The sequence below is a fragment of the Syngnathus acus genome, chromosome 22, assembly GCF_901709675.1.
Source record: "Syngnathus acus chromosome 22, fSynAcu1.2, whole genome shotgun sequence".
NCBI lineage: Eukaryota > Metazoa > Chordata > Actinopteri > Syngnathiformes > Syngnathidae > Syngnathus > Syngnathus acus.
This window is the reverse complement of record NC_051106.1, coordinates 2,351,914-2,373,412: the sequence shown is the minus strand read 5'-3', so window position 1 is coordinate 2,373,412 and position 21,499 is coordinate 2,351,914. Positions and strand designations below refer to the sequence as shown.

Below are 21,499 nucleotides of genomic sequence, written 5' to 3'. Positions count from 1 at the left end.
GAAAAAAAAATGTGCATATGTCCCTTCAGTGATTGGCTTCCACTACTTCATGTGGAGATTAAGGATCCTCCACTTATGGATATAGAAAAGTCTTCAGTCTGGCAGGTGGAGCCAGTGTTGAGCATTTTAATCGAGAGTCGCAAAGATAAGATGCGATGGCAGATCAATATGTGCTCTATGGTGGCAGGCAGCTCCCTGAGAACTTGTCTTTTCTGACTGCGTAATGAGAAGCCTTTACCCCGAGTGCCCCGTGGCTTCATTTCTCCTCACATTGACTATCTGTTGTGACTGTCTCACTGTGACATCTCACACCGGGCCACGTTAAAGCCGAGACACGGCGCCAAACAGGCGCTGAATATCTAAATGGGATCACCTGTGAAATTTGCCATGATAAATCTCTCACGGAATCATCCATTTTGAATATTTGATATCTCATATGTCCTTCGCTTCCTCAGGGTGGCGAGGCGGCTATGATAAGCGATATTCGGTGCGATTAGATAACTGAAAGCTAAATTCTTTTTTTATTATTATGAGCAATGCATAGCAATGGTATTTGCACTCTTGACACATCTGTCTGTCTGACTGAAGCAAAATGTGCGCATCCAATATTCCAAATACCATTTTTACTTCATTTACTCTCTTTTCCATCATTTCAGTATCGTCAGAGGTGCTGTCAATAGCAACGGATTGTACGGCGATAAATGGAAGTTCTTCAACATGTCTGAGGATCGTCACACTGAAAAGCCCGAAACCTTGAACTCCATTAATTACCAGATAAACTGTTCTCAAAGCATGCCAATGTGTAGATTGGTATTCCCCTGCAGACATCATAAGTGCATACCACACCGCCGGTTCCATTCAAATGAATTGAAGCAAGCTCAGCTTTTCAACAGATCTCAATTTTGTCATCTTTATTCTCACCCATGTCCTTTTTCTGTAGCAATTTGCATCTTCCTTGACTGACACTCCACCCTTTTATGGTTTGAAAAAAGTTATTCAGTGCAACATATTGAATGAGGAGCCTCAGAACTCAATACGGGCTCACACAATTCATTCATCTTGCAAGAAGTCCTGATGCTAAATTGTCCGATATGTGCCATCGTTTGTGATGCTCGTGTCCTAGTCGTATTCAGAAGTGCAGTGTACGCTGGCCCTAAGGCCCAATTTAATTTTGTGTGTTGTGTGTGTTGTGTAGCTGAAAGCCAGTTGCCTTGATAGCAAACAGCAGTGTGATAAGGTTCCAGTGGAGGACCAATCGGCGAAAGCTTCTTGTGGGATTGGTGTCACAGAAAGCAAGGTGGTAAACATCTCAAGATGGCGCAGCAAAAGGTCCAGATCGCTCTTGGTAATAGTGGTGAACAGCAGATCAGCTTTTCAAGATTCAAACTAATAAAATAAAAAAGATAAATAAAAATCCTGAAGGGAAAAAAACTGTTGTGCTGCAGGGTAGCTGGAGCTTCGAATAAGATGACATGACATTGTTACTGAGTTGGAACACAACCAACATTTCCTGCAGTCACTTGAGTGAATGTGACATTATCTGAAATGCTGTAACCACTGTTGATCATTTTGGTGCGCAACAAAGTCAACGTTCATGTTCATGAGTTCATGTTTACGCAACATCGGAGGTGTCCAGGCCACCTGAACAAAGACGGACATGACTCTCCAGTGTCTTTTGCTTAGCACACAAGAGTTAGCATAAGCAATGGCAGCATTACTTCAAATGTAGTTAAAAGCAGCACCAGCGTGATGCCCTTGAGCAAGGCAGCAGAAAGGCACTATTAATGCAGAAGACACATTTTATGAATATGCATTTCAATAAAGATTGCCTCGGGGAAAAAAAAGCTTTCATGTACAGGTAAATACTTAGTGTTGCTTAAAATGGACATTGCATGATACATTTAAAGACAACTGTAGTGTTTTGTTTTGGCATGAGTGCAAGTCGCGCGTGCACAGGCGCATGCACATTTGTGAGTGTTTGTATGTCTATGCGTTTTGTGACAGCAGACCTCCCCGAGGAGCACTAGCAATCACTCCATTTGGCATCTGCTGCCGCACAGCTTATATTGTCATTCCACAGTTTAAAGAAACCTTGAACAGCTTCAAAGATCTTTTCAAAGCCTTAATCCTAATAGGTCGCGGTTTGTTCTGTCACATCAAAAGGAGGGAGAGAGGAGGTAGGAGGAATAATGCATCCGCCGGGGCTGGCAGAGATTCTTAAGGGCAGAAGATTGGCAGAGGATTTGCAGGACTGAAATCGGAAATATCGGCCACAGAATGCCTGCTGTAATAGATATGAAATAGGTCTTCTCAACAGCTTGAAAGGCTGACATTTGCAGAAAGTTTGCCATGAGAAGGCCCTTTTATTCCCCGCCATCTATCTGCGTTTGTACTGCCACCTTGTCTATAGTGGAAGTTTGCAAGTGTCACTCTGACAGGTTACAGAAAAGGATTGGACATTTTCAATTCCCCCCCCCCCCCCCCCCACACACTCCTCCTTCCGCCTCCTCCCCCGTTTTTTTTCCACTGAGAGACCAATTGAGTCAGACGCCATTTAAGAAGACTGCCTTCCTTCCACCTGGCACTCAAGTTCAAAATACTTATATTCGGCACTTGTTTCATGAGCCTATTCTAGTTTGATTGAAGTCTGAGCTTTTTTTTTTTTCAACAAAAGGTTCTTTCTCATTCATAGCTTTATATTTTGTAAGCCACCATGTGCTGTTGCAATATTGCCTGTAGTATTCCCAATTATTCCGCTGTATCTTTATGAAAATACTGCCAGGAGATTCCAAAATAAATAAAAATAGTACAGTGAAACCTCAGAATTTACATTGTGATCTGTGATTGGTTGAGTTGGGAAAATAAATGCCTCCATGGGAAATTTTAATTGAATTTCTTCCACGCTCCGACTATCAACATCATCAACTCTTTATTAAGTGTGAAAATCTTGGTTTATAGTAAACTTTACAACTTCATAACTGTCAAACCGACACGCGTAAACAATATATAATAAAAGTATGCTAAAGTAAAACTACTCACCCTTTCACAAGAATTGATCCGTAACAGTCCTGTAGGTGTTTGCACTGCCATACTGTCACCTACTGGGCATTTTCGTCATTGCTGGATTTAATAAGGCATTGCTATAATGCAATTAATAAGAAATAATATCTTGTACATTTGCCTGCCCAAAATGTCAACACATTTAGAACTTTGTGGTTGCTTTATCAGTATGTCTAGTTTAAATAATTCTACATGCTACGTGGCTAACTGGCGATACATTTAGCATCTGTTAAGCAATAGTCGTGAATATAAAATTTAATTGCATCGATGTGTTCTACGGACTAGCCAGAGCGCTTCCTGTCTTAAAAATTCAGATTACGGTTCTGTGGGATACCTTCACCCTATTCCTGTTTGCTATCATTAGTACTTTTATGTGTTGGCATCACACAAAAAAAGAACTAAATTTACATTTATGGAGTTCATCCACGAGATGCTCACTGAACCGTCAGCCATGATAATGATTATAATTTTGTTTGAATTTATGACCATATATTTCTTTGAGGTTTCCTTGAACAGTAAATCAGTCTGACCATCTTTCAAGCAATCTCTTGACTCTTTTGAACCAAAATGGAATAAAACCTATACCTAGCTTACTTTTTACATTTGTGCTTTAAAAACAACAAAGATAGTTTCGGTAGTGTGTATCAAAAATCATCGCAAGTCATAATGAGATAAGAAAAAACATTTGTTTTGACCCGAGTGTGAAATGTGCCTGCGACTCAGCCGATAAAGTTGAAATCAAGTCTGCCGAAGCATATAGTAGGTGTGAGACGTGCTAGACCATAAGTGTCACTTGTGTGTTTACTCCTCACCTCTCTGACACTTTATCAGCTCTGAAGGTGTCTCTCGTGCATTTCGCCCTATCGACCCGTCGGACAAAGAGATCTGCTCTGTGTTTTAACAGCGCACAAGTGTCCAGCTAATTAGGTGCTCATGGGAAACTGAGCATTGATTTTCTGTCTGCACCCCAGAAAGAAAGAAGGCTGTTTGTCTTTTTCTAATGATGCACAGCGTGCCATTGATAACAACGATAAAAAGGCCAGAGGTGTAACATAAGTAAACCTGAATGCACTATACCCGTGGGAACCCATACTTAATGACGCCATTTAATTCTATTGGCTTTTCAGGAAATATATAGGCTGTTGCCAGTCCGGTGAGGTAAACAAAGTTTGTTGGGAAGGGAACTACATTGTGTTGACTGAGAAAAACATTTCTTTCCAGAGAGGTAAAGGCATGAAATCCCTCTTGTGCTTGTTATTTCGCAGTGGTGGAGCTTTCGTCCAGACCGTAAATAACACACAACAAATACAAACATGTCAATGCTACCATATACACACAGTTTATACAGTACGAATTTTGCCAGACAACTTATTAATGACCTCAGTATACTCCGCTAGAATATAAATCACATTTTACAAGTTATGTGTGTAATATTAGCATTACATTTCAGCGACAGCATTTTTCTAGAATATAAACTAGCCAAAGATGGCATCTACCTTCCATAAATTCTGTGGGAGGTGGAAAACTTGGATTTGCTGGGCAGGCAGACAATAAATAATGGTTTCAGTATCATGTTGGACAGAGTAGCCGCCACCTGCTGATCCAGGCACACAGGTAGTGCCAACAGGGTCACACACGGCCATTCAATCTCCCAGCAAACTAATCAGTGAAACGGATGAACTCCAAGCTTATCGGAGGGGGTCACAGATGTAGGTGGAGGAGAGCAGGGCTGGGTTTTTTTTTTTATTTATTTTTCACACACTACGGTGAGACTGGCCCTCAAACGGGAGAATCCACAAATCTCAATGTATGAGGTTGGGAGAGCACCAACCTCGAGGGGGTGAAGGAAGCTCGCTGTGTGCCACCCACACAGAGACTGAACTTGTGACAGTCGGATGTTAACACGCTCGGCTTAACTATGATATCATGATTTCTTGCTTCGGAATGGTTATCTGACAGCTGAAGTATCCGCGATGGAGAAATGTGCGTTTTAATCCAGAATATTGCTAGATTGGCTCATGTTGCCATGACGTCAAAGGCTCGATTAACAGAATTGTGTGACAACTCGAATCCTTAAGTCTTTTCCATTGTGTCCGAAGCATTCCCCAACAATCGATTTATTCATCAGATAGTTTTGGCTTTGAAATGCAAGGCCGCCCACCGAGTATACCGTTTGGCTTCAAATTCAAGAATGTCTCAGTACGGAGACACGCCGTTGAATGGAGGCATTATTTCAGCCCCTTAACTGATCACCGCTGGAAACCAGTCGGTATCAGCTTTTAAAGGCGCACTGGCTGTAATTCAGGAGGCGATTTCACATCTTAACAGAATCCAATTAAACGCACAGGCTGTTTCCAATTAAACGTCCCCTGGCTTGTCGCTACAGTGTCGCATCGCCAGTGAAATTGGAATCAGATTAGCGAGAGAACCTGAAGAACTATTTTTCAGCTTAATATGGATCACACATTCTAAATGGAAACCCCTGTCATGCATACTGCAGAAGAAAAAATCGCCTTTCTTTGCCAGAAAGCGTCATTTAATTCTCCGGGCTTTATTAATTTCACAGCAGATTACCTGGAAGATACAAAATGCTGTCAGCAAAAGAGTTTTAATTAAGTATAGCATATTTTGCAGTGAGTACCTTATGTGAAACAGTTGCCTTATAATGCTCTTGCTTTAATTACTTCAGAGTGCCCCCTCATTAACCTCTATGGAAATATGCCTCAATCCACTCAGTGCATCATGAGCATGAGACTTAGCAATTGATGTATATACGACATAATACACTATACATTTAATACACAGCTTCATTTTCATAATTAGTCATTTGACTGAATTATTGTATATAATAGTAGTCTTATTTAGACATTTGTTTAAATTCGGACAGAATGTTCTGAATAAAACAATAAAGATAAATGTAATGATGCCGTCGTTTTAGTTGAGGGCAACATGACGACCCCTGGTGGCAAATGAGATAAATAGCTCTTGTAAAATTAGAAGTGACGCAACAGTATTTAAATATTTCTGGTATATTAAAATAGTTGCCACTAAGGCTTGGTATTTTATGATATTCAAACGTTTCACTTTATCACAGAGCATGTGAGCTATAAAGCAAATTTACTTTTACGCTTTAGGAGATCCTTTCCAAAATTATTAACTCCAATTAATGTCATTGTCACTGACCGTCTGCGTGTGTGTGTGTGTGTGTGTGTGTGTGTGGGTGTGTGTGTTGTGTGTGTGTGGTGTGTTGTGTGTGTGTGTGTGTGTGTGTGTGTGTGTGTGTTTGTTTAACATAAAACCAAAGATGTGTAACCATTTGACAAGAAAATATTAATATCATTGCCTCTCATCAAGATACGTGTTTTGCGTGTCACGGCAGATCACTGAAAATCCAGATACCTACATTTAGGCGTTTTATGCAACTAAGTATATTATGGATGCTAAAATATAATTAAAGAATCTTTATCAAAGTCATCATGAATTTTTTCGATCTTGTGCCTTTTTTCGGTCGTCTTTTAAAAATGTGGATTTCCCTTTAACACAGCCATTCTGCTCATTTTGTTATTTTTCTTTTTTTTTTTTTTTTCGTTTTTTTTAAATAATTCAATGAAGTTGCAAGATTCCTTTTTTTAAAACATGGATGGGTAAAATATGGCACAATCCACTCCCAACTGCTTTAATGTGGTTAAACTGGATACATTAGCTTTTAATGGCACTTAATTGTAGAAAAGGGAAATCCATAACCACATAAGGAGAAAAGTCAAGTATTTCCAAGCTCTTTGTAGGAACAATTTAGAGGCGACAAGTGCTTTTCAAACCTTGGATTATAGACAGCCTGACCATTGAGAAGAGCAGTCTACATTTGTGATGCTGCAGTGCCACCCTTTGGTCACAAGATTTTTCAAACACCACCAACTCCTAGATTTGCGTGGGTAGTTAGAACAAGGCACCATACAGTATATTTGTAAAAAGAGATTCTCTCTTACTAGACTAAACTGAGATTTGTAAAAGACTATGCTTCTGAATTTTCTGAACACCAAATTTTCATATGACCTCACATGACCTTGCAGGTGCATGAAGACAACAGATGAGTATTGTTTCTCGCTGTTGTTGTTGAAAGATTATCGATGGTCCGTGTTATCTCAGATAATAAGCAATAAGACGCCCTTGAACAACAGGGCAGGTTTGCCAAGACTAAGCGATGATTACGGCGGTGATTACTCCTTCCTCAAAATGGCCCACTTCAGATAATGAGTGTCATAGCAAACTGTGGGCCAAAAGCAGATTTCACTCTTTTTTTTTTAGTCCTTAGCTTCAGCTGTCATTCCCTCTTTCATTTTCTTTGAGCAATCTTGAAAAAGAGACACAATCACTTCAACAATATTGTCACTGATCAATATTTTCCAGTGCACACTTGAATAAATCACTTGTTGCTTTCTCTCACAATCATAATTTACAGCCGCATGAGACTTCACCTCCAGTTTGACTATTGCATTGACTGAGACTATTTAAGTAATTGTTTCTTTAGGTTTTTAACATCGTGGGCTCTGCAGTCGTTTGGTTAACTTTCCCTTTTCCGTTTCACGTGACCTGAGCGCCCTCTATTGGTGACTCAAGTGATGCCTAAATTTGAGCATAAGTGATGATAAAAATAAAGGAATAATGTATAAATTCTGCAATAGCTATAGGACATTTGATTCTTGTATCTGTAAATAAGTCAATGTTATATGTATCTGTGTTATTGCGCAACCTATCCAGCGTGGTTCACATAAAAAAGGATGAGATTAAACAGATTGAGGTTTCATATAATAAATATCAAGTGTGTTCATTATTTTCGGCCACTAATTAATGCATTATTTTTCATTTTTCTGACTAAACAAACCGACCCAAAATAATTAAAGAACATTAATTACTATAATTTATTTTGATCCCAAATTAATAATTTTCTGCTGAATTATTGAATTGTCATTAACTATTTGCTTGATACAGTAGATGATGAAAACTTAACAATTAAGATCTGTACCTGTGGTGTGCTGAGCAAGCTACTTGTCTGAAAAAATCACAATTGCTGAAAAGTGCTGGATCTTCTTATCTCATTCCGGTCAAGAAAGGTGTGCCCCTGGGCTCACTATTGGGATCACTTGTTGTTCTGCCTTTATGTAAAAAAAATCTGCGACAATATTTTAGTGCAGTTATTTTTATGATGATGATGATGAAGATGAAGAAGATGAAGAAGATGAAGAAGATGAAGAAGATGATGATGATGATGATGATGATGATGATGATGATGATGTTGTCCTATGTAGCTCATCCCCTTCATTAGCACACACAAATTCCTGGAGTCAACCTTGGATGTGGGTCAATACTGTGTAATGTATTTGAAACAGGGGACAAAGCTACAGTAATATTAAAGAACGCAGTTGCAACCACTCAAATGACTGAAATGCGAAGAATCAATCAATTTAAGTGTTTGAGCATCATCATTGATCAGAATCTATCATTTAAACAGCACAACGATTTTGTAATCAAACTGTAACTCAAAATATTTGATCTCCACAACAAGATCTGCTTTTCTTTGGCACAAATGCATTTCAGTGAGAAAAATACCATTTATCCCAGTTTCTTGCATTTGTTTTTTTTTACTAGTTATGGAAATAGAAATTCATTGTGTATTTAATTGCTTATTACCCATCTGCGTATGTGGACATATTTTCACACTGGTTATCTTTTATACAGAGTTGTTTCCTCCAGATTTCTGGAAATATACAGTGTATGATCACAAATCAAATTCTGTTGTACTCTGATGACTGTGCATATTTTGCCACCTCCTTGTAAAAGTCTCTCTTAAAAAGATGTTAGACTTTTTTTTAGATATAGGATATAAAAGCTAATTTTGCAGTGGATTAAATTTGGCACTTTTACGATGAAATGTGATGTCGTGTGAAGATTGTTAAATGTCTAAAACCCAAATATTCATGGGTTCATGCTAAATTTTCAAACGGAAAGCACAACATCCTCCCCAATTTAGTAGTGTATCTTTATGTTATGTGCATATGCAGTAAATGAATTACAAATAGTAATGTTCTTTTACATATTCTTTTTAAAAATATATATTTAACACTTTATTTAACAATTACATTACGTCAAACGGTGCGAATACGGTACACGTAATTTACCTTAAAAATGCGAAGAATGATCTGATGATGAATTTCACCACTGACTGGTGTCATTTTATTTAAAAACACCAGGAGGCGCTTTGGAGCCATGAGTTGTCAACCGCTGATATGCCATATATTTGTGTATTATATCGACTCGCAAAATATAGATTATGCGTATTGACTGACTCTAGCTTCTAAACATGGTTTAATCGATGGACAACCATCACCGTGCGAAAAGTGTGAAAAGTGTTAGTGTTATAGCATAGAATAATAATATAATACATATTGAATAGAATATAGAAGAGATTGTCTAACATTTAAGTTTTAAATAAAACTGTCGACACATTGATTCAAATGTAAGGTTTTATAAATTACTAGGCGACGAAGCGTTGGACCACTCCTCGCTGTCAGACGCGCTTCCGTGTTTACACTCTATCAGGAGAAAAAAAAAAAAAAAAAGAAAAAAAAAAAGAGGGGAAAGAACCCACTGGTTGGGCGAATGTTTACCGAGCAAGCATTGAGTGGTGGTGGAGGGAAGTGACAGTCACACTGGAGCCTCGGTGTATGATAACAACACAGGTGATCGGCTTCCAAGGTTGCAATTTGACAGCGAATGTTCACTCGACGGGGCCATGGAGACGTCAAGAAATCTACACAGAAAGTTTTGGACCCAAAGAAGGATGTTCTGACGCGGCTGAAGCACCTGCGCTCTCTGTTGGGTGAGTGAAATGACACCGTGCTTTTTTGATGCTGCATCGCCAATCGAGGCTAGGCTAGTCAGGCTAGCTCGCTGGTACCAGCCGACTGCCGTCATTCAGGCAGGCTTGCAGGCTGGCTGTCATTGTGATCACTTGACTAAGCCCGTTGACAGGCTCCGCTCATGGCCAAAGTGGCTCGACTCGCACTCTGGCATGTTTTGCACGCCGTTCTCGCGTCCGTGCATTGTGCTTGACGTAACAATAATCCATTGTGATGCAACGTGGGTGCTAGCTCCCCTGACTGCTAACGAGGCTGACGATGCTAACCAACGGTGTATCATTAGGGCATCAGTTTCCCAGAAGCCCGCTGCAACCATTGTTTCCATGTATCCCTTTGTCTTTACTAATAACATGCATTTATGTCAAATGGCCACCAATTAATTGCACGATTACACGATTCAAGCTTAAACCTAAAAGGGAGAATACCAAGTTCATCTTTATTGCCTGCAGGAACTAACATCAAGTTGCACACCTGGACATTTAGCATTTGAAAATAATACTGCAAGTATATGACCAAAAGTTAAATTTGTACCTTCTAACATCTGATGAAAGAGTATTTAATTGGTTTTCCTGTCACAATACAGTCGATAGATTAACGTTTTTCCATTGTTACATTTTTTTTTTCATTGTTAATCTAAAATGGAATCATTGTCCATCACACATTTGGTGACCTCTCACTGCAAACTGATTGTCACTAATCATGTTCAACACCACTTTCTTTTCCCCACACTGATACCAGTACAAGTACTCAACTCTTTAATACTCACCGGTACTGATGCCAAGTAACCAAGTCATAAAATTTCTATTGAACCAATGACAGATTATTTAAAAAAAAAAAACTACCTTTTTATTTTGGGTGGAAGCATGAAATAAATAAAGATGTGTTGTTTTATATCGCATTGCATTATATTGTATAGTATAGTATATGTTTAGAATATATTTAACAACAACAAATGTGAATATTTACTTTGCAAGTCAATGTGTGATTCATGTACATGCCTAAATTCTGTACTTGCACCACTAAAATTTCAGGTTAAGGACCACTGATTCAAAAATTAAGATGCAGCCCTGTATCTACTCATACATGAATCATTTGAATTCAATTTAATGTTATCAGTGGAGCTGGACTCCTACGCAGGAACGACCTGCTAACCTATGGTGGGCTCGATAACATTTGCCCTTAACCCAGACAAATGTGGGTCAGTGTGTACTTGGGGAAAATGTGAAGATGGAGAAAGTTGACTAGAGGGAATTATGAGCAGAATAATGCAATTAATATCAGGGCAAGAGGTGCATTCTATTCTGGAAACTATTAAAAGTATGTGGGGATATAATTTGTATTTCTGCACAAATGTTTTGCTCTACCAGGGCACACCAATTAAAAGTTTTGGGATCTTCTTAAAAAAAAAAAAAAATCTGTAAGCCAAAATAAGGAGCATCTATAATTCCAACAAAATTTTGGAACCGAGTTTGTTTTTTCCGCCATTGTCCTGCACCTGTCCTGAGTTCAATGTCATGTATTGCAACCCAAAGTGGGTCAAAACAAAAATACTGTCTCACTTTCCATGTGTGCAGTTAAAGATAAGCTAGTCTGTTTGTCCAGCAGTTGAGTGATACAGCTTGCATGTTGCCACCGCCGCAAGTTACCACCAGTCCCACCCAACCATCACTGATTCTTCCATGTTTTTAGCAAAGGAAGGATTTCCTCCCAGTGCTGCTGGTTCCTGTGTGGACACGAAGCGCTGATGAGTGATGCTGTAATGGGCAGTACAAGGATTAAATGGCAATATAGCTTGCACACTGTATTTTCTCATGTCAAAATGTTCTAATTTTGCCATCGTGTAGGAAGTGTAACAGCCAATTTCAGTGTCACAGAGGTCCAAGAAATAATAATTGTCAGAAGCAGTATTGTGAAGTCAATGCAATATTTTTTATGGTGTGTTTATGATGATGCAGGCCGCTGAGATCTAGAACAGTTGTAGTTGACACAGCAGCTTTTCTTTCAGACAATCGAGAAGTGTGTTGCGATAATCAAATCTGGGAGTTACAAAGGTGTTGACGTGGATGACTTGCCTCACTGAAAGATGTAGAATGAATGAAGAATTACAGTTATTGAATGATGGAGATGGGCAGACATGGTTGACATTGCCAAAGTGAAAATAAGTGGAGCGAATAATGTTATTGATATGAGCTTTGAATGAAAATCCAGCATGGCCACAGACTCTTGACCTGAGGGCAAATTGCAGTATTGTCAATATGAAGGTTTAGAATATGATGGTTTTAGGAAATGCTAACCTGATTTTGTGAAGGCAATCTTTTAATAATACAGTAATCCCTCGTTTATCGCGGATAATTGGTTCCAAAAACCACCCGCGATAAGTGAAATCCGCGAAGTACGATCACAACAAGAAGTACTGGGCAGGCTAACGAGTTAGCGGAAAGATGCTTATTCGCGATCGTGCTAACACGCGAAAACGGACTTTTAAAGGAATGTAAACGAACATTTGGAGCAATACTACATTGTCCTAAAGGTTAGACACATGTTTCCTCAATTTATTAGTTTTATTTTGACTTTTAAATGTTTTATTTAATTTGGAAAAAAAAATCCGCGATAAACGAAACGCGAAGTAGCGAGGGATCACTGTACTGATGTTAACGTGTTAATTTTTCCCATTCTATACTAAGAACGGCTAACCGCAACCAGAACAGAGTATCCTTTCACCATCACGGCTATGTCAAATTAATTCTCTTTGCAATCACTGATATCCTTCTTTGGTATTTACTTTCCATATTAAACCATTTAGAGAAAGCAAGCAATGGGTTGAGGGCTATTTTCAGAGTGGCCCCATATTCTCCTTTTCACTGAGCAGATCTGTGGGACTTGAGTGCGAAAGCGGCTGCATGTTAATTTTCTGGTCATGTCTGGTTGGATTTGGCTGAGGTTGTTAATTACAGGAGAGCAGCAAAGCTACCAGTACTTTTCTCACCGCAAGCTATGAAGTCACAGGGACTGGCAAATGGTTATTCCTCAGGCTCTTTGTTGCCTCAAGCTACTCGCATGCCGAGCCGTTGTCATCTCATCACAGTGTTGACTGTGCAGAATGAGAATGTTTATCTTGGGAAAATAGTTAGCGATACTCAAAGGAGATACTCATCTTGGAATCGGCTGTCATCACAAAAAGATCAAGAGGTCGAGAATGAAGGTGAATAACATTAGCCAATTTTGTAGTCGGGATCTCATAGTATTGTATTACCACTGTATTTTAGAAACATTGGAAGATGGACTCCTGCAAGAAATAAAAATATCATTTTCAAAAGAAGTTATGCATTATTAATTGTAAAATAAGAAAATAAATACAGATACTCAAAACTAAAAGCATCAACTGACATAACTTAGCACTGAATGTTTTCATCATAATGGACGACTTAAGTCGTTCTTGGTATTTAATGAGTCAGACCTGGTCCTTCTTTCAGAATCAGCATGCACCGAATTTTTTTTTTGAATTTACTCAATTTGATTTTGTCAGGTGACAAAATAAATCAAAATGTAAATACATTACATGCACTGTTAACTTTTTAAAGCATGCTGACCTCAGGTCTTGTGTCAATTAAGTTACCTTATGTATGCAAGCCAGCACACTAGAAATCTTTTGAATTTACTTAATTCAAACATGCACATAGGTTGCCCGAGTGCACATTAGTCTGTAGATATTGGTTTGTAACTCAGGGTCATGTTTTCAAAGCTTGCTCTTTAATATTCAAATTAAATGATGCCATTAGAGTGTCACTTAAAACGTGTGTCGTGACGCAGTATCAACTTGCCTTGAGAGGAAATCACAACAAGGTGAAACAATAAGCGCAATACTGCCTGAAGCTCTCAACAAGGTCCTCTGTGAGGCTCAAGTGAAGGCTGAGATCACTTCTCACTCTGCCCTTTTGTGAAAGTCAACATGGACTTGAGAATAACTTCAGCCTCTTATCATCTTTTTGGCTTACAATGTAACTGTAATATAATCTCTTAAGAGTTTATTCCTCCACTTAGTGTTGGAAACAGGTCTATGGAGCAGTTCTGCTTGGCTTGGTTTGCGGCGAAATGGAGAACTACAGTACAGAACAGTATGATGTAGTGCACAGGTGTCAAACTCAAGGCCCGGGGGCCAGATACGGCCCGCCACATCATTTTATGTGGCCCGCGAAGACAAATTGTGCATCAAATTCGTGTGTCATTACTAGAATTGCAAATTGTCTTCACTCTTAATAATATCTCTTTTTTTAAATATTTGACCAGTTTTTACTCATCAGATTTGAAAATGAGTTATTTGTCAGTTTGTTTTTGTAGCTTTTACTGTATATAATGTGAGGTGCTCATACATTTATTTGGGTTGACAGTCATAATGGCCCTCCGAAAGAAGCTATGACTACAATGCGGCCCGTGAAAAAAATGAGTTTGACCCCCCTGATAGAGGGAGGGGGTTAAAAAGTTGACAAACATGAACTTCAGCCTTTATGACCTTAAAATCGACAATTACTGTAGAACAATTGATCATTTCACTTAAACATCTACGGTGGCCCTTGTTTTTTTTTTTTTAATAATTTATTATTAATTTTACATTCAGCCACTGGTGTTTGTATTTTCAAACCACCAATATTCTGTGAGGAATATAATGAATAATAGACCGATTCGTTGTGATGGATGATGGCTGTTTGTTTTCCACGGCTCAGCAAAAACCAGTTTGTCTAGTTTCGCTTAATTTGTCAATGTGCCCTTCCAGCCTTCAACCCTCAATTGGTTGAGGCTGCCTTACTTATATCCCTTTAAACATTTGCTAATCTGCCAGAAATGAACACCATTCACACCAAACTAACAAAAATCGTAGCGGTGACATTTTAGGGATCATGTCTTGGTAAATTACACATTAATTAAGGAGCTCAAGGAACCGCTCTGAGTTGATTCTTTAAAAGAGTCCCCTTGTCTGATTTCAACATATATTATACCCTGGAAGGATTCCTTTGCTCTCCCCTCATCTCCATTTTGGCATTAGCTTAGAGCACCTGCAGTGTCAGTAAGCACAAAGCTATTGCTAATGAGGGTTTGGATATCGTGGTGTGAGCATGACATAGCATATCAATAATGCAGGTGGTATAAATTCCTCACACTGTCAGCTTCTGGGATCACTAAATGTGGTTGAAACCTAAAAGGTGTCGATTAAAAAAAAAAAAAAAAAATCTTTGATTGTGTATGCTAAGTTAGCATAAAGTGAAATGTGGATATAGTAAGCTGATGGCTGGTGTGTAAATAGATCGTTGGCTCACTCCAGCAGATGACCTTCACCCCCTCTGCAAATAAGCCCTGTGTGCACACTAGGACTGCTTGCCTGGCATATCCAGTTCAAAGGCAGTTCACGGGAAACCAACATTAAAGATGCACTCATTAGCATAATACCGCTTTGCATATAAGATGGCTCCTTCCTGGGAAATTATTCACCACCATGTCACGGTTTGATAGTTAGCAGCAGTTCGATTTTCTAAGTTGTCATTACTCCCCACAGTGAGACTATCTTTGGTTAGCAGGGTAATGTTTGTGAGAAATGTATTTAGTTAGAGGTTGGAAAAATGTCTTAACCTTTGCACTGCTATCAACATGGGAGGTTTATTCTACTAAAAACAGCAGCGATGATAGTTTCATGTTTGCCCATGTCGCTTGGTGTGCTGCAGGCCTTATAAAAGCAAAGATGTCCTACTATATTGCATTTAAGATTTACTCTTTTTTTTTTTTTTTTTTTTTTTTTACAGATAACATTGACAAGAGTGAGCTGAAGCTATTCTTCGAGAGCAATGTTTCACAGATTTATTTTATCTTCCATGAAAATTTCATTACACTGGAAAGCAACTTAAAACAAAAAGGTGGGTTCAGCCTCTTTCTTCTTCTTTCTCAAATTGACACTTTCCACTTGACCTGCATCATTTGCACAGAAATTCAACAAACTATTCCAAAAAAAAACTTCATTTTTGTCTCGTCTCCAACCAGTATGTTGTTGTAATTTTTTTGCTAAATTCTGACAGTGTAATCAAAAACATACCCTTATTGATTTTCACATTTACTACATTATTGTATGTGACTTATTTTTCTCAGGGATCAAGTCTCAAAGGGAGGAGCTGGACTCCGTCCTCTTTATTTTTGAAGTAAGTTGTTGTTTTCCTCTCACCGGTATTTCAAAAACATTTTTAAAATATGTTGATGCCTCAATATTAGTTACTTAGTCCTTAAACGGTTTAAACAAATCGACTGGCTGCATTAGACGAGGGGAAGTTCTTGAGCTCAATCATTTTCAAGCTTGAGTGTGTGTGTGGGTGGCCCTTCCCCCTATTTGACGGAGCACTCATGTTGGGCATGCAGGTTAAAGTCCTCCACCCTGTTTTTCCATTTGACTGCAAAGACAGCTCCAGTGTCCAATACAAATACTTAGCTCTCCAGTTACATTTATTCAAAGGAGAACTATCAGGGTGACACAATATAAAATTGTTATCATTCTAGAGTATGTATTATCGTCTTCTCTATACTCATGGAAGACGTGCTCAGGAATGCTCTTTGCTTTTGGGTAAACAATATAAAAAAATATATATATTTTGTCCAGAGCCTGAAATTCTGCAGACCACCTAAATTGTCCTTCAATGTTCCTTCTGCCACAACTAGATAATCTCCTCGACTGTAGGCGTGCTCACAGGTTGACCTCTGACTAAAGTGTTGATTCTCGCCTGCTGCATATGTATGCGGTCTTAAAAACAGAACTAATATTGAATGCAGCTTAACCCTCACTTGTCCCCTTTTAGTTCCTGTCTGGCGTGATTTTTTTTCATGTACGCAGAAGATTAGCATTCAACGCTGATATAGGACAATACTTCCACTACATCATTTGATCCTATGATCTGCTAAATTGAGGACATGTTCTTTACACCATATTACAGGAGTGTCAAACTCATTTTTTTCCCGAGCCGCATTGTAGGCATAGCTTCTTTCGGAGGGCCATTATGACTGTCAACCCAAATAAATGTATGAGCACCTCATACTATATACAGTAAAAGCTACAAAACAAACTGACAAATAACTCCTTTTCAAATCAGACGAGTAAAAACTGGTTGTTTAATAAATGTTTAAAAAAAAAATATATATATTATTAAAAGTGAAGACAATTTGCAATTCTAGTAATGACACACGAATTTGAGGCACAATTTGTCTTCGCGAGTCACATAAAATGATGAGGCGGGCCATATCTGGCCCCCGGGCCTTGAGTTTGACACCTGTACCATATTAGATGAAATGTTATATTATGGATCGCGAGGAAGCATTAAAATGATGTCAGCCTTTGTCCTCTGTTAATGGAGGAAGTTGGCCCTGATAAAACAGAACCATATAGTGCTGAGTCACGTACTTTAATGTAAGACCTGCTTTGAGTAGCCACTGTAGGTTGGAATTATTGTGCACATGAAGCAAGAGACAACAATTGTCTTACTCATCGCCTTGCACGTTTCCTTTACAATCTGATAGACACAATTTATCTTCCCTCTGTGTTTGATTCACACTTATGCAGAGATTCCTTTTTCTGTCATAATAAAGTATGCGACCCCTTTTCTTGGGGCTAGCGTTGTGTGATGGGTGTGGCAGGCATTTGTTCTAAATGTGGAACACCCACAGGTAATACCATTCATTCATAATTGACTTGTATTTCTTTTGCGCAAGACTTTAAAAGCATATTTTAGGGTATCTTGTTGCGCAGCAGGTTTTTTTAAATGGATGAAAACCTGTTTATGACAACGCAGTCCGGCATTTGTCTCCACTTACTGATTGTTGTTGTTTTTGGAGTTATTGATATTGTCAGCTACATTAAACTTTGGCTTACTACAGTATTGTAAATCCTCACGTGGCTTTCCTTTCCATGACGGGTGTGTAAATAGCATGAGGGTAAAGCAATGCACCACAATGAAACCCATAAAGAATAAAACAGAGAAGCACGCCACAGTAAATGAAGAGCAACATCTCTAACCCTTCATGCCGGTTTGGCCGATGGCTGTTTATTACAAAAGAACGAACTGCTTATTTTTAGAAAGGCACATTCAATTACTGTTATCTAATCAATAGCCTACTGTTGTCCTTTTTTTTTTGCTTACATTTTGTAACACTAATTCCCCCCAAAAAGAAACATTCTGAATAAGTGGTGGTAGTAGGATGAAGAGAAGAATCTGCGGAAAGTTACAAACTCAAAAATGTCCCAATGCTTGGGCGTGTCACCTGCACAGTGACCAGCCTCGGAATCAACAAGTTTACAGTATTCCAGTGCCACAGTTAATGTTTGCTAGTTCCACTAGCTAACTTCTAGAGATCTCTATAAAAGTAAACAATTTGACATTTTGAGCTTTACTTGGTGCCTCGCTAATCAAAGAGCATGCAGGAGTCTGACTAAAAGAATGCCTAAGGACAAAAGATGAAAATAGAGTAAGACTAAAAAATAAATAAGCAAATAAATTAGACTTATCAAACTGTCTGTACACGCCCGCATGAAAGTTTCTCGATAAGTCACAGCACTTGGGAACTCACAAATGCAACTCACCCTCTACGCGGTCATATCTAAATATTTTTATTTCCCCTGTTTTTTGCATGCCTATCGTTTGATAAGTAAACAAGCCTGTTTTAAAAATCAGATGCGACCCTTGACCATCCCTGCTTCAGGCATTGTGGTTGACATCTAAAGTTAGCAACACTGGGAGCTGCTGATAGGCTAGCCAACACGGGTATCATCATGATGGTAAATGTATTGATTTTGGTTTTATGTTACAGTTAAAACAAATCGATGCAAAAGGCATATGTATATTTCAACAACGTAGACACTAAATTGCACAATCAAAAGAAATACTGTGATACTCTTTGCCAGTCAGCTGTTTTTGCAGTCACAAGACAAGTCTGAGCCTCTCTGTCAGGGAACTCCAGTCTCCAATCTTGAGAAAGTCTCGTGTGTTTACACTCCCATATGCCTGTACATGACCTTATCTGCTGACTGCCTAAAAGCAGCTCGATCCCTGTGTCACGGTAAATGTGGGACATAGGGAAAAAAAAACAGGGAAGTTTGTGCATATCCATTTCCCTTGATTTTCTGTACAGGAAATAACTGTACCATGACCCATCCGGATTTGACTCAGCATTCTGAATTACTCCTGTCATCTTCTCTTTGAATCTCTTGTCTGGATTGAATAGCTGTTTTTTTTTGTTTGTTTTTTTCTCAAAATAGTTGCTAGAGCGGTCAAATGTCATTAATTATAGCGCCAAATTACTAAATTGGCATCACTGAGTGTTCACAATTCTGTTTGCAACCATTTTGTTATTGGGAGCTTTTTACATCAAACTAGCAACCATGGATAAATATTAGGGATGCTCTGATACCACTTTTTTTTCCACACTGAGTATTAGTACATACTTTTGATTGCTGGCGGTAGTCATAGTTCATAGGGGATTTAAATGAATCATTAAGATTTTAAAAGAAAAGCATCATAATTTTTCGATCACTATCAACATTGCTTAACTTGATTGTCGGTATTTAGTGAATTAATACCATACAATTAATTAATTGATTATCTTGTATATCCAGCCTTTGAACGGGATCTGAATTATCTTCGTGCTGAGCGAGCTTTTATTGACATTTGTGTTTCAGTTTTCTATTCAATGCCTCCTTGTTCCCATTGTCTACAAAAGGGGAAATTATGATGATGATACAGATAACATTGAGATGCTGCCGCACAAGCGGAACCGAACTCAGTAGAGAAGCGAGGCATAGGCATAAGTTTAATTGTGTGGCTATGCTTTCATCTAGTGGTTAGAAATGAGAATGCACTCTACTTCTGATTTTATTGTTGCGCTTCATCTGCTGTTTTTGTTTTAGCGTCATAAGCTTTTCCAAACTCATAATTATAAAAGAGAACATTGTGCTAATATGTGTTGATATTAGTAATTTTTAAAAAATACTTCTTTCCAACGTTTTTCCAACTTGGAAAGTTTGTTGTATTATCAATATATGTTGAAGAATTGCTAATGAGCTGTCGTTCTAAGAGTCCGTGTTTGTCAAAAAGCCCTCGTGAACCACCTCTAAGAGAAGTATATTCTGCACCATGTTCAGGTCCTGCAGCTAGAAACCTAAGCGCGGATCATGTAAATGTGCTAAGGCTGTAGTTGCAGCACAGTAATGCTCCCATTTTCATGCTGGCGTATGGCTGCAGATTATAGTTACTCTGCCAACCTTCAGTACAGAGGAGTCTGCCTTCGCCTTGAATCCGGCAGTAAATTCCTCATTGGTAGGAAGCACCATTCCGGCTCCACGGGGAGTCTTTCGGCGCCAGCTTCTTCATCTCGTTCCAACTCTCCTTTCCTGATGCTCTGTACGCGAGAGAAAAGGCTGTGTTATTGTGTCTGCGAGTGTGCACACACATCCACATTGGGGAAGGCTTAACCATGCTACCCTGCTGGGTTACATACAGCCTTGGATAATATGCCTGCTATCCCAAGGAGACGGACCAAGTGAGGCCAACATAGATCTAAATAATCCCACACCGGATCCATAGTGAGGTGCGGCTATACGTCTTTCAGTATCTCGCCTGCCACTGATAATGAAAGGGATTTAGTCCAGAGGACAAGAACGGAAAGTTAAAGATGAAGGATGACATGAAAAGGAAGTTGTTGACAAACCAAATCAATCACAAACAATGAGCGATCTCTTGACTTGCAATCAGTGGTAAAATAATCGAAGGTATGTTAACATAAAAATAATAAAAGATTCTATGTACGTCAAGGTTAATTACACGCACATTCATATAGACATGCAGTAATCAAGCAATGGTAATGGATCTCTTTCTTTTTTTTTGAGAATGAAAACATTTTTTTTTTTTAAGTATTGCTTCCATCCATATTCATAACCTCACCACCACCCATATTGATTGCTGCAATGCTCTTCATTGACGATCATTATTTTTATTTTCTCCGTATTTTGTCGTCTTTGTTCTCCATGTTAAATGGCCTTTTATTGTTTTTGTTATTTGTACACGTTATGATTAGCATTATTAGTAGCCAAAATAAATAGCTATCTCAGTTCATGCATTTCCAACTATAGACGATGATGGTTTGTTTTTGCAGAAGCTTTCTTTAATATTTAAAAGCAATTTGGCTCCGTTGTGGCCTGTGTAGCTCTTAGAGTTTGCTTGACAAATCGTTCCGTGCCTAAAGAATCACTGTTAATTGGTTAGATTGTTTCATGAGTGTTTCATGAATTATCGTCGTTGCGTTCAAGTGTTTGAAAAATATTTATTTAGCTCATGGCTAACTTCACATCATTTGTTTTCAACAGAAAATCCTGCAATTTCTGCCGGAGAAAATTTACAACCGGTGGCAGTTTCACAGTATAGGTATGTGCCACTCATTTTTTTCCCCACAAATGAATTGTTACATGTTTTTTGTTGCGGCTATGTATATCATTCAGATTTATA

At 38.7% G+C, this 21,499-nt stretch overlaps 1 protein-coding gene across 6 annotated transcripts in view; it reads left to right on the top strand.

The window, feature by feature from the left end:
• Positions 1-9,688: 9,688 nt before the first annotated feature.
• ralgapa2 (Ral GTPase activating protein catalytic subunit alpha 2) overlaps positions 9,689-21,499 on the top strand; it is a 66,427-nt gene continuing 54,616 nt past the window's right edge. For 3 of the 6 annotated variants that reach the window (XM_037240602.1, XM_037240604.1, XM_037240601.1), the window contains exons 1-3: positions 15,709-15,880; positions 16,110-16,159; positions 21,361-21,418. In XM_037240602.1, coding sequence (XP_037096497.1) covers positions 15,709-15,880; positions 16,110-16,159; positions 21,361-21,418 — 280 coding nt within the window. Of the gene's footprint in view, positions 9,938-15,708; positions 15,881-16,109; positions 16,160-21,360; positions 21,419-21,499 lie in introns of those variants that run through there. The other 3 variants (XM_037240600.1, XM_037240599.1, XM_037240603.1) reach the window with 2 other exon arrangements.